This window comes from Dermacentor albipictus, chromosome 2 (assembly GCF_038994185.2).
Source record: "Dermacentor albipictus isolate Rhodes 1998 colony chromosome 2, USDA_Dalb.pri_finalv2, whole genome shotgun sequence".
In the NCBI taxonomy this organism is placed as follows: Eukaryota; Metazoa; Arthropoda; class Arachnida; order Ixodida; family Ixodidae; genus Dermacentor; species Dermacentor albipictus.
Genome location: NC_091822.1, coordinates 172,046,701 through 172,061,350, shown reverse-complemented (window position 1 = coordinate 172,061,350; position 14,650 = coordinate 172,046,701). Strand labels below are relative to the sequence as shown.

Here is a 14,650-nt window from a genome sequence, read left to right as displayed (position 1 = left end):
GAACTGGGTGGTGAGTTGTGCCAACAAGCTCTTGTCTTTATAATCCCTAATGTCTTAGGCATGTTTTTAAAAAAAGAAAAGGAAAAAAAGCACGCTGAATTCCCATAACCAAACTTTCTGAACCCCAATTGTGAACTTTGTTTTTGTACGCATCCGTTGTTTGTCGTTTCCATATTTTTCTTCCACCAATCTTTCAATAGCGTCTTACTAATCTGTATTGCAGACATATTTACTTTCCCCTGCTTTCGCTGGACTCAAGGGCTTCAAGGATGCCAAAGGGACTTAAATCGACCATTGGGTAGATATCTTCGCATTCTAATAAAACATGTTACATCGTTTCCCTAGCTTTGCAGCGGCAAACATATGCTTCATATTCCTTGTTGTACCTCGCTTAATAAGTGCTTGTTCTAAGGCACCCCGATCTCCCCTCGAAAAGGAAAAAGCTTTCCTTTGAGTTATCATAAATTGCTCTTTCCTGATTTCATTCTTTTTTTCTTGTAAGTGTAGTTACCCATAGCAGGTTTCTTTTGCATTGCCGCCACCAATGAGGTTGTCTCAGCCTGCCTTTACGCTTGACGTTCTTTGTTGCCATGCTGCTCACCACACAGGTCGCATACTTGCTAGTAAGCTTCCTAGTTTTTTTTCCCGCCACCGTAAATAAAGTTTTTTTCTGTGCAAATACCGGAACACTCTTCACAGCCCATTTACTTTCTTTCATATTCCTCAGTCGTTCTTCATAATCAATCTTACTGTGAGCTTCACTCACTTAAAATTTGTCCAGCCCATATCACCTTGCGCACCTCCATTAGTGGTCTTGCCGTGAGCGCCCAATGCGAGGCGTCCCAGTGACCTTTGGCTGCCATCAAATCCTGAGTGTACCCCTGATTTCAAGCAAACAACCGCATTTTCAAATGTAAGTCCTGGAGCCATTACACCTTTCCATATACCTTGGAGCACCTCGTACCTATTGTATCCCCATAGCGCTCTGTATTTTTTTTTTCGCATTTATCTCCCTATTTGTTGTTATTGTTTTTTCCTTTGTTTCCGTATATCTATTGCCTTTATTTATCCATATACCAATGTAGGTTTATTCTTTTACGCGAGCTCTTTCCTGGCCTTGTATCGACACTGTCTGCGCACTGTTTTCACTCAATATCATAACACCTGATTTTAACCCTAAATTTCAGCCCTAAATTCTCACCTTCCTGTTCACAGATATTAGCCAGACGTTGCATATCACTTTGCTAGTTAGCTAGCAACACAATGTCGTCATCAGCATAAAAGGAACCTGGAAACCACTGCTTTACTACTGTACCCGCCTGTTTGTATGAGAGATTAAACCTGATATTACATCCCTCTAGCGACCTTTCCATCCTCACTATGTACATCATAAACGGCACTGGAGATAAAGGGCACTTGTGCCTCAGTCCTCTGTTCATATCAACTTTCTCCTCGCTCTTCATGCCTTCCCATTCAAGACAAACGGTATTTTCTAGTTAAAACTCTCTGAAATACAATGGTCGCCTAAGCCTTCCCCTTCCAGAGTATCCCACAAATATTGCGGTCTACGTTGTCATACGCTCCTGTAATGTCTCAAAAGGCCACATATAATTGTCTCCTTTCTACTGTGAATTTTTAGATACAGTGAGTAAGGACAAATAGGTTATCATACAGACGGCTACCTATTCTGAAGCCATACTAAAGTTCTCCAAGATTGCCATTATTCTTTGCCCATGCTTGCAGCTTTAATTTTATTGCCTGCATTGCTACCTGCATATTACCGATGTAATATTCAACGGTCTATATGAGTGAATTCTATCTTTCTCCTCGTTACGTTTATAAATTAAATGGATTGTGCTTTGTCGCCAACTGCCTCGTATTCACCTATCTTTTAAAGTTTTTCCACTGCTTTCAACAGAGCTTCCTTACTTTTTGGCCCTAGTTCATCATTCAGCCTAACGGGAGCCTCTTCTAGTCCTGTGGCTCGGCGCTTAGGAATTTCCTCTTCGGCCTTCTTATAGTTGAAAAATTTTCAGCATCAGTTCCTTTTCCTTCTGGTTCTCTTTCACGCTCTTTTTTTTTACTCAAACACAACCCCTTCATTGCCTCGGAAAGATGCGGCTGTTATTTTTCGGATGTAATTTAATGCCGCTTCCCCCACCAATTTCCTAGGATGCGCGCAGGCGAACGCCATCTAGTAGTGGTGGAAGGAACCCAGGAGCACGCGCGTGGCGCGTCCTCAACGGTGATTGGTTGGCCTATTCGGCTAGAGAACAGCCAGGCCGCTGTATACCCAGGGTCACAAAACCCGGGGAGATTCGCAAAAAAAAGAAAACTCTTGTTCACTAGGGCACTTGGCTGACTACGATTACAGAAAGAAGTTAACGTTGCTTGCTTATGTCCCTCTATAAGTTCTTTACATTTCAATCTACAAACTTTGTTTAGAACGCGTTATACTTTAGAACCTAATAGAACCTGTAACATTACGAAGAACGGTTAGCTCGTTCACAATGAGCGAGGGTATCTTCAACAGCGGTATGGAGTGCAGAATGCAAAGATTTCGTCGAAATACTCGGTTCCATAATATGGCGTTGGGTGGAGAGATTTCCTTTCTAATAGTTCGTAGTTAGCAGAACACCATTAATTACCACATGCGTCATTAGCGAAGTGTCTGAACCAAGGAATTAGGGCCAAATTTAAACTCCTCTCCTCGTCGGTGAGGCAGTGTTAGAGCTCCCTAATCGACTTGACAGGCCACACGAGGTCATTAGTACCCTTTCCGTTTAATCTAGACTAAAGGCTCGGCTACAGGATATTGACTACAGACGCACATCGCGCAAGCGGGAATAGCAGTCGGCGGAATCGATCCATTAGGCCTGGCGTGTTTCCCTAAACGATACAGACACGGCAAAGTCCGGTCCGTCAGGCTAGATTACCGTCGCGCTTCTCTTGAGCATCTGCGATTAATCCTCTTGCGCTTAGAAATGCTGTGGGACAAAGAGGTATTAAAACGAGCCCGATAACGCTTAATTCGCTCATCTTGTATATTCTGCAGTGCTTGGAAGATACGGAACGAGAACAAAGTGGCAGTCCGAAAGCGCGCTAATCGAGTGCTGTATGACTGCGAATAATCACGCCGGACAGTTCTATTTTAGGTTATTGCGACCGTGAACACATGCAAACCTCCAAACGATAAATGTCTGTTTAGAATGTTCCTTCTTTTCGAATGAGCCATATATTCTGCTTAGTCCTTTATGGCCATACTCTTTTTTCTTAAAGGGAAACAATAATAACTGAAGTTAAATAATAACGATGCATATAAGGATAGAACTTCAAAAAATTAGTTTCGCGCATTTTAGGGCTCGGTGGCCATATTTGTGGGCCCCTTACAAAAAATCTGAAGTGGTCTTCTAGTGTGAAAGAATGCATTTAAGCTAGTTCACCCATTTTGTGACAACACGTCCTTTCGCTCGGAGAGGCGAATTACCTCCCATCATGTAGCACCCAGAAAAAAACGGTTGGTGTCGCACTGATGATGGCTACGATTTTCTTTTCTTGTGAGCTATCCCATGCAGCCACAGAAAGGAGCAATGGAACGATATATGTATAATGAAGTCAATATGAAGCAGCTTTTCTTTCCTTTTTTTTAATTCCAGCCATCCGAGTTCGTCTCCTTCAAGTCCGCCAAAATGCATCGTGCCTCTCATATAGCTATCGCATAAAGTTACCCAACTCAAAGCGAAAGCAGCAGCAATGCTTCAGTTTATTCCACGAACGTGATACAGTGCCCGTAATAATAGCCTGCAGCTGTGCTCCTTCCTTTCCTTTCCTTATCTATACTTTGTTTCCACTTTACCTCCCCCTCCCCTCTCTCCCCAGCGTAGGGTAGCCAACCGGATTTTTTTTCTCTGTTTAACCTCCCTGCCTTTCCCCTTTCCTCTCTCTCTCTCTCTGTAGGCGTTCCTACAAATGTGGACGTTTATCCTAGAATCTCTACAGAAGTAAAAATGCCGTTATATGACCTCCTAGACATATTCGCATATGCATTACACGTGTTCCGTTGGACCATAAAAGGGCCTGGAATGCACCCTGATAGCAGCATGGCGTGCCCTTGAACGAACGGTGTATGTCTACGCTAGCAATCTCGATCTGGAAACTCACCGCACGCCTACTGCTTCGATATGCGAGCTCGGGATCAAAGTGCCCCCTGGCGTGGTTCGTCACTACATTTTCCGCGGAGTTGTTGCTGCTTTGCATGCCAACGTCAGTGCACGCGACGTTTGAAATAAAATTGCGAGACGCGGCGCAAGCGCTCGCCCTATTTTGAGGTAGCCCCCTCTCCTCCCTCCCTGCCCTCGCCCCAGAGTACTATGTCGACAAAGCTTGTCTAAAACGCACTACCGCGAAGTAAAACGAAGGACTTACAAGCTCTCGATGGTGTATCAGTTTTTCTTCCCCTGTTTCATGTGCATGTCACGTGTGTACGTATACACGTCCATCTTCCAAAGAAAGCCACGAAACAGCGGAAGCGGTACGAAAGACAAAAACCAAGTCTTGACACAAGGAAAACGATGCGTTGAATAGCAGTATATAGGAGCTTTGTTATCGTTCCTCTTTTTCTTTTATGATTCAGACATCTGGACCGGTGATGCGTTTCAGTCGTCGCAATGTATGGAAATAAATAAATAAACAATAAATTAAAAGAAAAAAACACCGGAAAGGCCTAACCCACGTCATCATGGCGAGAGAAGTACGGCTGGGTATAGCAAGAGGCACTGCGTAGCAAGCCTTAGACGTTGCCTGCGCCTCGCACAGCTTGGGGCGTTGCGGGCGATCCAGAAGTCCTCATCCATTATACATAAGCGTGAAGAGAGAATCAGAAACATCTCAGCGGTTGGGTTGCGGCGTCGGTCGCATCTCCAGACGCCGACGAGGCGCGGCGCGCTGCGGTTGCTGACGAGGCGTCTCGATTCGAAGATGGCCGCGAGCCCAGGTGCCAGCTTGAAGATGAGATTGCCTTGGCTTCGTTTTTATCATTATTCTTATTTCACCTTTTCTTAATTTTTCGCTTTGCAAGAAGAAAACTGACATGACGCTACGATAGCGTAGCCACTTCATCCCTTATAGGTCTGCTTCAAATATATAATTACGAAATTCCTATAAGTTGTTTTATTGCTACAGCAATTATATGGACACTCCGAGCACATCCCTGCAGTCGGCGGCGCCGTGACGTTCTGTATAAAGTCCAAGGGTGATAAGATTGTCGCCGCACGCCGTATGCTGTATGTGCGAGCAAAAGCGTGCTGTGGTGAGCCGGAGATCGCGGCTCAATCTCATACACGAACAGGAGGAAAGCGGGGAGAAAGCGCGCCGTCTTCCGTAGCGCGCAAGGCTCGAGGGAGGAGGGGGATGTGGAGGGGCCCGTTTTACTCCGGGCGGCCGCACGCGCCCTCACGGGCCGCTGTATCTTGAAAGCCTTCTGCGATGGGAACAAGGTCCGCCGTGGGTAGGGAGGAGGAGAGAGGGCGGGGGGGGGGGGGGGGGCATTCTACTCCGGGCTACTGTATCTTGAAAGCCATCTGTGACGGGGACAGAGCCCGCCACGCGCTGTGTTTTCGCGACTTACTTCACGTTGATGCGAGAGTCAGTGCGAAGGCCAATTCGCTCGCTGCTGCTGCCGCACTTCCTCATTCCAGGATTTTTACAGCAAGTTTACGCGCTCATCGAGTAATATGTGTTCATTTTCGCTTGTGCGCGCGTGACACCATGCTCGTTAATTTATTAGCATGCCTATGTTTACAAGTTTATACGGCCGATAAATCTACTATCCTTACTTCGCATAGCTGTCTCATAATTTGTTATGGCAATCGATGCTTCACCTTTCGGGCATAACTGCGACTTCTTTTTCGGACAGGCAGATATAAAGTGCGACGTTTAGACAAAATAACTTCAAACTTCACCGCCGTGATCTGGTTGCTGGAAATAGCGTGTGTTTCCGTGAACAATATCTTCCATCTTCAGCGCAGCGATTGATTGCTCGTATAATTAACATCCAAAAATATCATCCTCACCATAGTGATTCAGTGCTCTCAAGCATCATTTCGTGGTATGTGGCGTTTCCGTTTTACACCATATCACAAAACGTCAGATTTATTCAACACGCTGAGGAAACTAATATTTTGATGGCAGGCACCAAAACATGCCTTGGTATAAAAGTTGTCAAATATAACTTTAGCCAAGGTCTACAAATATGTTGAATCACTCTACAAGAACGCGCCCAGATGCATGTAGATGTTGTTGGCCATTCTAGGGAACAAGTCACACTGTTTCTTGTATTCTACATAATTCCATAAGTAGTCATGGCTTTTTCTAATTACTTACCTTCGCAAGTATTTCCTTTAGGTCAAGACGTCCAATGTGAAAGTTGGAGAACGTTCTAGGAAACATCTACTTGTTACATACCTTCCTACTTGTGTCATAACTATTTTTTCTGCCTCCCAAAGAGAGCCACAAAATATTAAAAAGGCGATTGTTGTGGGATATGAAAATATGCGAAGATTGTGGGAGCGTTCCTCACCTTCGGCAAGTTGTTCTTTTTATCCACTTTCATGTCCGTTATTTATCGTTTCTTTATTTCATTTGTTAAACACAAGTAATTTCCCCTATGTTGTCATTGGTGTCAGTGTTTGTTGGCTTCATGATATGAGTAATAAAAATAAAAATCGGGCCCCTCAGTTAACCCCTTTCTTCTCGTTCGAAGTATGAAAAAGGGCACGTGATATGACGGCTTGCGCGACGTCATTGTGGAGCTCTCAAAGGTGCCGCGTATGAAGGAACAGCGAATTAAACTTAGTGCGGTGTCTGATCTGCCTATCGACATCATGAAACGCCGCGAGGGAAGTGCATCACTGATGTAAATTGCCTAGTCATATCCTGTGTCGCTTTTCTGTCGCTTTTTTTTTAAAAGCAGAATGCGTTGTTCGTTCATATACGGCACGCTTGAGAGCGCTTCAATCGCGGCACACAAGTGGGTATGTAAGGGGCTTTCTTTTTTTTTCCTCTCATCTTTCACGGGCTTTCCTTAGGACGCGGAAAAAATAAATACATGGCAAGTAGGAAGTTACAAGCTGCGGAATTATATGCTGCCTAGAACGTTCTACAACTTTCTCATTGGCAGTTCTGGCCTAAAGTTAATACTACCGATGTTGGTTGATTAACCTTGACAAATATGCAATAAGGCAAAACGCAAAAGAAAATGCTACTTAGCCCATACAATAGTGAACAGCATTCATTTGGTTGCATCCTCCTAGAGTTCTATGGTGCATTTCTAAAGCTCGGCAAAAATTAGCTGGTACACACTTTAAACACTGCGCAACTGCGCAAAGCGCGAGTTTAACGTGTGAAGAAGGCTTCTCCTAATAAAACACCTCATACTGGAGAAGCATTCTTTACAGGATACTTTTCACAGCGTGCACGCGAAAGAACGAAAGCACACAAATACGGGCAACTGGGAAGGTTTGTCGCTAGTACGATAAAGAAAGCTTGGACGTGTCAAAAGTGGGTTCAGCTTGTCGAACGGTTGTTACCATGGCCCCGTGATCATACATTTTGAGAAAATTTTGTTTTAATTAACTGAAGTATCTGCTAAAGCTTAGATGTGTCATTGTTAATTTCAACTTCGCGTGTTCTGTTGGTTTCAGAGCCTTAACGAAGAAAATGAAAAGTCTGAAGTAGACGAAGCCACAAAATTTGCAGCTCTTTTTCTTTTTTAAAGACAGGTTGCTCATGGAAGACGTGCTCCAGACTAGAATTACAGAGACCATTTATTATACTGCGGAAGAAATACGATTTTTCAATCTTTAGAATACGGAATCCACCATACGGGCTGCGCGATGTATGAAAGCTTAAATACCTACTCCTACCTCGTCAAAGAAGCCTTTCGTCTGTAAAACGCCACTTGGTGGGACAACACAACAAAGAAAGAAAGAAAGAAAGAAAGAAAGAAAGAAAGAAAGAAAGAAAGAAAGAAAGAAAGAAAGAAAGAAAGAAAGAAAGAAAGAAAGAAAGAAAGAAAGAAAGAAAGAAAGAAAGAAAGAAAGAAACGAAACGAAACGAAACGAAAAACAGAAGAAAAAATTCTAGACAGTGAGCACTGTGTAAACGACTAAATACTATCACAGCGCCAATTTTGCTGACACTGAAATACAGGGTGGGCCTACTGCACCAATAAAGAAGCCGGTAAATATGTGGCAAGTTCAACAGCTGCGACCACTCGTAAAGACTGTCGTAAATTCTGCTCTATGACGCCGTACCAGGCATGCTTCCGAAACAGTGACACGCAGTTCTGGTTCTGCAGTGTGCTTTTGTACGACAGCTGGCTCGTACTAATATCAACTGAACTAAATCAGAGTGAAGCGGCACGTCTGATGTGTATGTTCCTATTTTAGGACGCCCAGAACATATTTTGGCGGAAGAAGTAAGTTATGTCGGTTGTACTGAAATATGCGGCACGCCAGGAACCGCATAGCGACAGTGTCTAAATGACCCTCTGCTCAGTCTCTTTCCGTTTATGTCACTTGCGTCTTTCTTTCTTCCTTTCTTTCTTTTGTCTTTTAATTGTAAATTGTCGTTATTTTCCCCCTGCAATTAATTGGGGAAAGGACCACAGAATAAAGGCTACGATAGTATAGCTTGATTGTGCCCGAGGTCAAACGTAAGCAAGTACACCTTCTAAATATTATCTGCACAAAGTCAGCTAGCCACCATCTATTGATTAAAGTACGCGTTAAATAAATAACAAAAACCTAAATTCTGCATATCTTATTGCACTCGTCAAGAATATCTCGCGATGCTTTTATTTTTGCAAGAATTGCATTACCCCATGAGTACCTAGCCGCGGAGCAGACATACTTGCAATAACTTTAATTAATTAAAGAGTTAAATATTCTCAATTTTTCAGAGCAACATTTTAGGGATAGCAGTGCCAACAACAATGTTACGAACGACATGCTGAGACCATAATAATATTTGGGGTTTTACGTGCCAAAACCACTTTCTGATTATGAGGCACGCCGTAGTGGAGGACTCCGGAAATTTTGACCACCTGGGGTTCTTTAACGTGCACCTAAATCTAAGCACACGGGTGTTTTCGCATTTCGCCCCCATCGAAATGCGGCCGCCGTGGCCGGGATTCGATCCCGCGACCTCGTGCTCAGCAGCCCAACACCATAGCCACTGAGCAACCACGGCGGGTGATGCTGAGACCATAGGGCCAGCCTCACGAAAAATTGGTGACTGGCCGCGGTCTTGACAATTGCGTGACTTGATATGGTGATGAGTCAGTACCCGTGCCCTAGGCCAACAGTGACAAGCACTAAGTGCTTAATTTTATGAATTCGATATTTAATAGAATGACGCTATCTGTAGCAACCAACCACAAGAGTGTGCGACTTCATTCAGATAATGACTACAATCCTCCTCGTATCTTCACGTTTTTTTTTTTCTCGTTGTCGTCATCGTTGTTGTCGTTGTTGTGGTCGTTGTCGCCATCGTTGTTGTCGTTGTTGTTGTCGTTGTCGTCATCGTCGTTGTCGTCGTTGTCGTCGTCGTTGACGTCGTTTTAGTTGTTGTCGTCGTCGTCGTCGTTGTCGTTGTTTTTCGCCAGTTTGTTTCACCAACAGAGTTGCGTGGGGAATCAAAGTTGAAGGCACACAGTAAAGCGAGACAGTGGGGACGCGGCGCAAGTACAAGGCGTTTCCTCTCCGCTTGTAAGAGGTACCCCGTTGTCAACAAGGGCATAAGAGAAGACAAGAAAGGAGCCAAGAAACGCTGCACATGAAAAAAAGAAAGAATAACGAAAGCGGTGACGAGAAAGGCACTCGTGTCAGCCCCATTTGACTTTCACAACGAGTTTGTATACGTAGTGGGAAGTACGCCGCATTTAACGCGGGGTTCTCCAGCTTTTTTTTTTTCGCTACATCTTCTTCCCCCACTCCCACAGGAAGTCAAGGTTACATTATCTAAACAACGCCGCTCGGCTTTCGGATGGTCGTTAGTGAAACAAGGACGGCAAAAGCATGCAAGACACAGCGACTTCCGAAACTCTCAGCCAGGGGCCTTCGTTCGGCTGCTTAAACTTCCTTCGCTGAGCGCCTGATGAGTCGGGTAAGGAGAGAAAGAAACAAAAGTATTTGCCAACTTCTTGCCTGTACCAAGGTGCCTCACGCTCGAACCACTCGAGAGAAGAATAAACGGGCTGGATCCAGTTGTTTTGGGGGGAAACATTTAGGTTACGCAGTACTCTAGGCTTGACGTAAACAACGTGTTTTTTTTTGCTTATCAGCACGCTTATTGGCGACGCACATATTAAGGAGCGTTAGTGCAACCTTCACTATTTTTGCCATATCCCTAGGCTAGAATTTCTACCGCTGAAATAGCAGCATCGAGACTAAACAACAAGCTTATAGATCACGAGCAAAAGAAGTGGAGCGGCTGGCGTCTTCCGTTTGAACCGTTACTACGAGCGAGATAAACTACAGATGCTGTGATACTTGCGTTTGAACCTTACCTTCATCATCATCATCATCATCATCATCATCATCATCATCATCATCATCATCATCATCAGCCTAGTTACGCCCACAGCAGGGCAAAGGCCTCTCCCATACTTCTCCAACTACCCCGGTCATGTACTAATTGTGGCCATGATGTCCCTGCAACCGTCTTAATGTCATCCACCCACCTAACTTTTTGCCGCCCCCTGCTACGCTTCCCTTCCCTTGGAATCCAGTCCGTAACCCTTAGTGACCATCGGTTATCTTCTCCCCTCATTACATGTCCGGCCCATGCCCATTTCTTTTTCTTGATTTCAACTAAGATGTCGTTTACCCGCGTTTGTTGCCTCACCCAATCTGCTCTTTTCTTATCCCTTGACGTTACACCCATCATTCTTCTTTCCATAGCTCGTTGCGTCGTCCTCAATTTCAGCAGAACCCTTTTCGTAAGCCTCCAGGTTTCTGCCCCATATGTGAGTACTGGTAACACACAGCTGTTATACACTTTCCTTTTGAGGGATAGTGGCAACCTGCTATTCATGATTTGAGAATGCCTGCCAAACGCACCCCAGCCCATTCTTATTCTTCTGGTTATTTCAGTCTCATGATCCGGATCCGTGGTCACTACCTGCCCTAAGTAGATGTATTCCCTTACCACTTCCAGTGCTTCGCTACCTATCGTAAACTGCTGTTCTTTTCCGAGACTATTAAACATTACTTTAGTTTTCTGCAGAATAATTTTCAGACCCACCCTTCTGCTTTGCCTCTCCAGGTCAGTGAGCATGCATTGCAATTGGTCTCCTGAGTTACTAAGCAAGGCAATATCATCAGCGAATCGCAAGTCAGCGAACCTTACCTTCGCTGTGTAATTATTTAAATGAAATGAGAGCTGCAGCACATTGTCAGCTGAGTGGAGCTGGGCCCGCCTTGTGCGTGGGAGATGCAGTTACGCGGTATCTACGCAAATGTGCCCCTCGGAAAGGAAGCAAAGCCTAGGTGTATACTTGGGCGGCCTAACTGTTCGGCCCTTTCCGTTAAGATACCCATTATGTAACGCTAATATACCAATGGTAAGTCTTCCACATATTACGTTCCACCTCGCTCTTTTTATTTCAAGTATAATATCAGTTACCATTCTCGGTATTTAGTCCGTCCTGGCACTCTTCCTTTTTTTTTGTCTCTTGGCATTACGTTTACCATATTGTGTTCGGTGTCTCGTTGCGCTGTCCTTTCCTCCTTCTAATTTTTTTGTTACACTCCAAGCAGAATCAGCGCTTGGCTTGTAAAGCCACGAGTAGCGTGGAATTACTCTAAAGAAATATGGATCACACCAAAGCGCATAAACATTTGTTGCTTAAGAAAGGCACACCGCAACGTAATAAATGCAAATTCGCTCCACACTGTAATGGCGCTGCGTTCGAGGAACGTACGACGCTTGCCCCGCTACGCCGAATGTACTTTGTAAACGCAATCCTTATGTTTGCCCAATTAATGATCTCGCAATATTCCGGCACTAATCCCAGGATTAAAGCCACATTGGAAGTAACAAAACAAGTTATAGCTGTCCTTGCTTTCTGGCTTTGAAAATGCTTCATATTTACAAGAATGTTTTTTACGCTAAAAAGTGTCCGCAAGAAATGATACTAGCTAATCGTGATGACGGACGAACTATTGGCGAAGATAACCGGCGAACGACAAAGAGCGCCTACGAACAAAAGGTATTGCGAATGTGGCCCATATAAACACTAAACGAGAGTTTCTTTTATATAGGGTCGCACTTCAAAGGAGAATAATAACCGCAAGAAAAAAACAAGGATAGGCGATCGAATGGTAGACAGAAAAGCGGGCACATATAGCAAGACTAGGCGCAGAACTTTTCATGTAGAGCGGTGTATGCGTCTCCATCGATGGCATGTGGCTTTTTTACTTTGCCCACTCTTTATCGCCAACGTGTACACAACGCGAAGCAGATCGACTTTGTGAGCGGAGGTTGGCGTCTTTACCGTCGAAAGAAGGGTGCGTTCCGGTGAACGGCCTTGAGCGTCCTCGCACAATGGCGTCGGCGCTCTCCATTGTCGGAGGACAAATGTTATTCTTTCGAGCCTCCCTTTGCTCTTCGCGGCGTTCGAGGGCGTAAAGAGGAGGTCGCGGCGAGAAGCGAAGTATGAAAGGCAAACGCGCCATGGGCGCAGTCTTTGATGTGGGAATACGTTAGATCCGTGCTGCGAAACGTCGAGGGGCTTTTCTTAGAGGCTTGCCTTCAATGAGCATGCAGATTAGCGCGCTCGCGCGGAGTCTTGACGTTGGGTTTCGGCGTTTTTCAACTCGGAGAGGAAAATTCCTGCAAAGAAATTAAGACGCTATTTTGTATTGTTCACCGTTAAGCTACAACGGCCAGATTTAAAATGTCAAGGTTGCAGTGGTGCAGAGACACAGGTCACAAATGCTCTGAAATGGTCAAATCTGAATGTTTAATTAAGGAGTGGCCGAATGGTTTTTCGACTGCAACGCACCGGTGGATTCAAAAGCAACAAAGGTGCGTTTCGTTGCGTGAAAAATGACGAATTTGTTGAAGTAAAAATCACGAGACTTCACTTGAAAGCTACCTTGTAAGGGCAGTAACTGTGGCGTTGTTTGGAGGCGTCTTGCGTTCAACGAAATCGACGTCTATGTGTTAGAGCGTTCCTTGCGCTTTTTCATAAAGTGCTCCCCAAAAACCAAGCCAGCTCGGTGGCACCGCGGCGGCACACTTTTCAACAGCTGTCCACGCGAGGACGCAGGTGGAATCGGAAATCTTAACGACACAGTTTCGCGACATACGCATTCACCGTCCCGTCGGATATACACCCTACGATGCCTGGCAGCCTTCGGGGTGCTGTTTACGCTCTGCAGGAGCGCAGACCTCACGCGTTTGCTATCGCTGTCATTGCGTCGCCCTTCGAGCGAATCTGTAATTAATAAAAGACTGCCCACATGACGAACTTGTATTTGTGAATGCACAACTAAAACTGCCACGGAATCTTACAATGCGCGTTCTACTTTCACGTCATGACCAATTCCTCTGAGAGCGGAATCAACCAATGCCTTCATTTTTTGTTTCAAGCTTGGCACCAGATGAAATAGGCATGTATGGCAATAGCATGGACGTGCGAACTAAAAACTTCACCTTGATATCTAACGTTTGCCGTAAAACACAAACACCACCTCTGTGACTAGCCTCTTCATATCGAGACCTACGTTGAACCGCGAAGCCTAAATGTCAAACGTCATCTTATTTTCGAACAAAATGATGTCACGGATGTTTTAAAGCTTCTAACGCAGACGCTTGAAGCCAAATTAAAATATAAGTAATCAGGCTGACACTTCCGGATTAACGCCCTTTGCAACCCCACCCCACTCGAACTCACGCCTAACGCGATGACGTTATATTAGCACAAAAGAAAGCTCCGTTATAGAAAATGACGCCGAAACCAGGGCCTTCCGATAAATTATTTGCCCATCTACCGGATGTGCGCCATTAGAAAGCCTGGAAGACAATGAACGTAGGCGCTTAGACTATACTAAACCGAACTCCGCCGATCGGGGGGGAGGGGGGTTCATCCGGTCATTCATCTCTGTCGGGGCAGCCAGACCGCACTCTTCCGGAGTTGGAGGTCGCAGTAAGGTAACGCATTGCGTGAGATTAAATGATCCCGCCAAGAAAGTGCACGGTTCCATTAACCGCGAGGCGAAGAGGTTGCGTATGATGTCGATTACGATGCGTTTCACGACCGGCGGACTGAATTCACGTCGCGAAATTACGGCGAACGCCGGTTAGCGATGTGCAGGTAGAGTTCTGTGGCCTGTGATAGCCGTATCGAAAAGCCTGTCGCAGTTTCTCATCGACTGAAATGCACCGACGTGTATCACACTGTCGAACTGCTGGGTATTTGGGTGCTCGGAGAAAGAGAGGTTAATGGAGGCTGAAGATGCTAGCCCTGCTATGTGCACCGTTTGCTAGTTCAGACGGAATGCTTGAATTGAACCGGCCTCAAGTAATGCGTAAAATACGAATAAGGAAACAGATAATGAAGTCGAATTTTTTCCCTTTATGTTTT

At 45.1% G+C, this 14,650-nt stretch overlaps 2 protein-coding genes across 8 annotated transcripts in view; one reads left to right on the top strand and one right to left on the bottom strand.

The window, feature by feature from the left end:
* The window catches only part of LOC139056301 (uncharacterized), a 447,952-nt gene that overhangs the window by 375,207 nt on the left and 58,095 nt on the right, over positions 1-14,650 (top strand). For 3 of the 7 annotated variants that reach the window (XR_011512262.1, XM_070534439.1, XM_070534435.1), the window contains one exon: positions 224-298. The exons of the other annotated variants lie outside the window; for them this stretch is intronic. Coding sequence is in view for 2 of the 3 variants with exons in the window: in XM_070534439.1 (XP_070390540.1) it covers positions 224-298 (75 nt within the window). In the remaining variant the exon portion in view is untranslated. The remainder of the gene's footprint in view (positions 1-223; positions 299-14,650) is intronic. 7 annotated transcript variants of the gene reach the window in all.
* Positions 1-14,650, bottom strand: part of LOC135900880 (carotenoid-cleaving dioxygenase, mitochondrial-like) — a 119,447-nt gene that overhangs the window by 84,412 nt on the left and 20,385 nt on the right. The window lies entirely within an intron of this gene.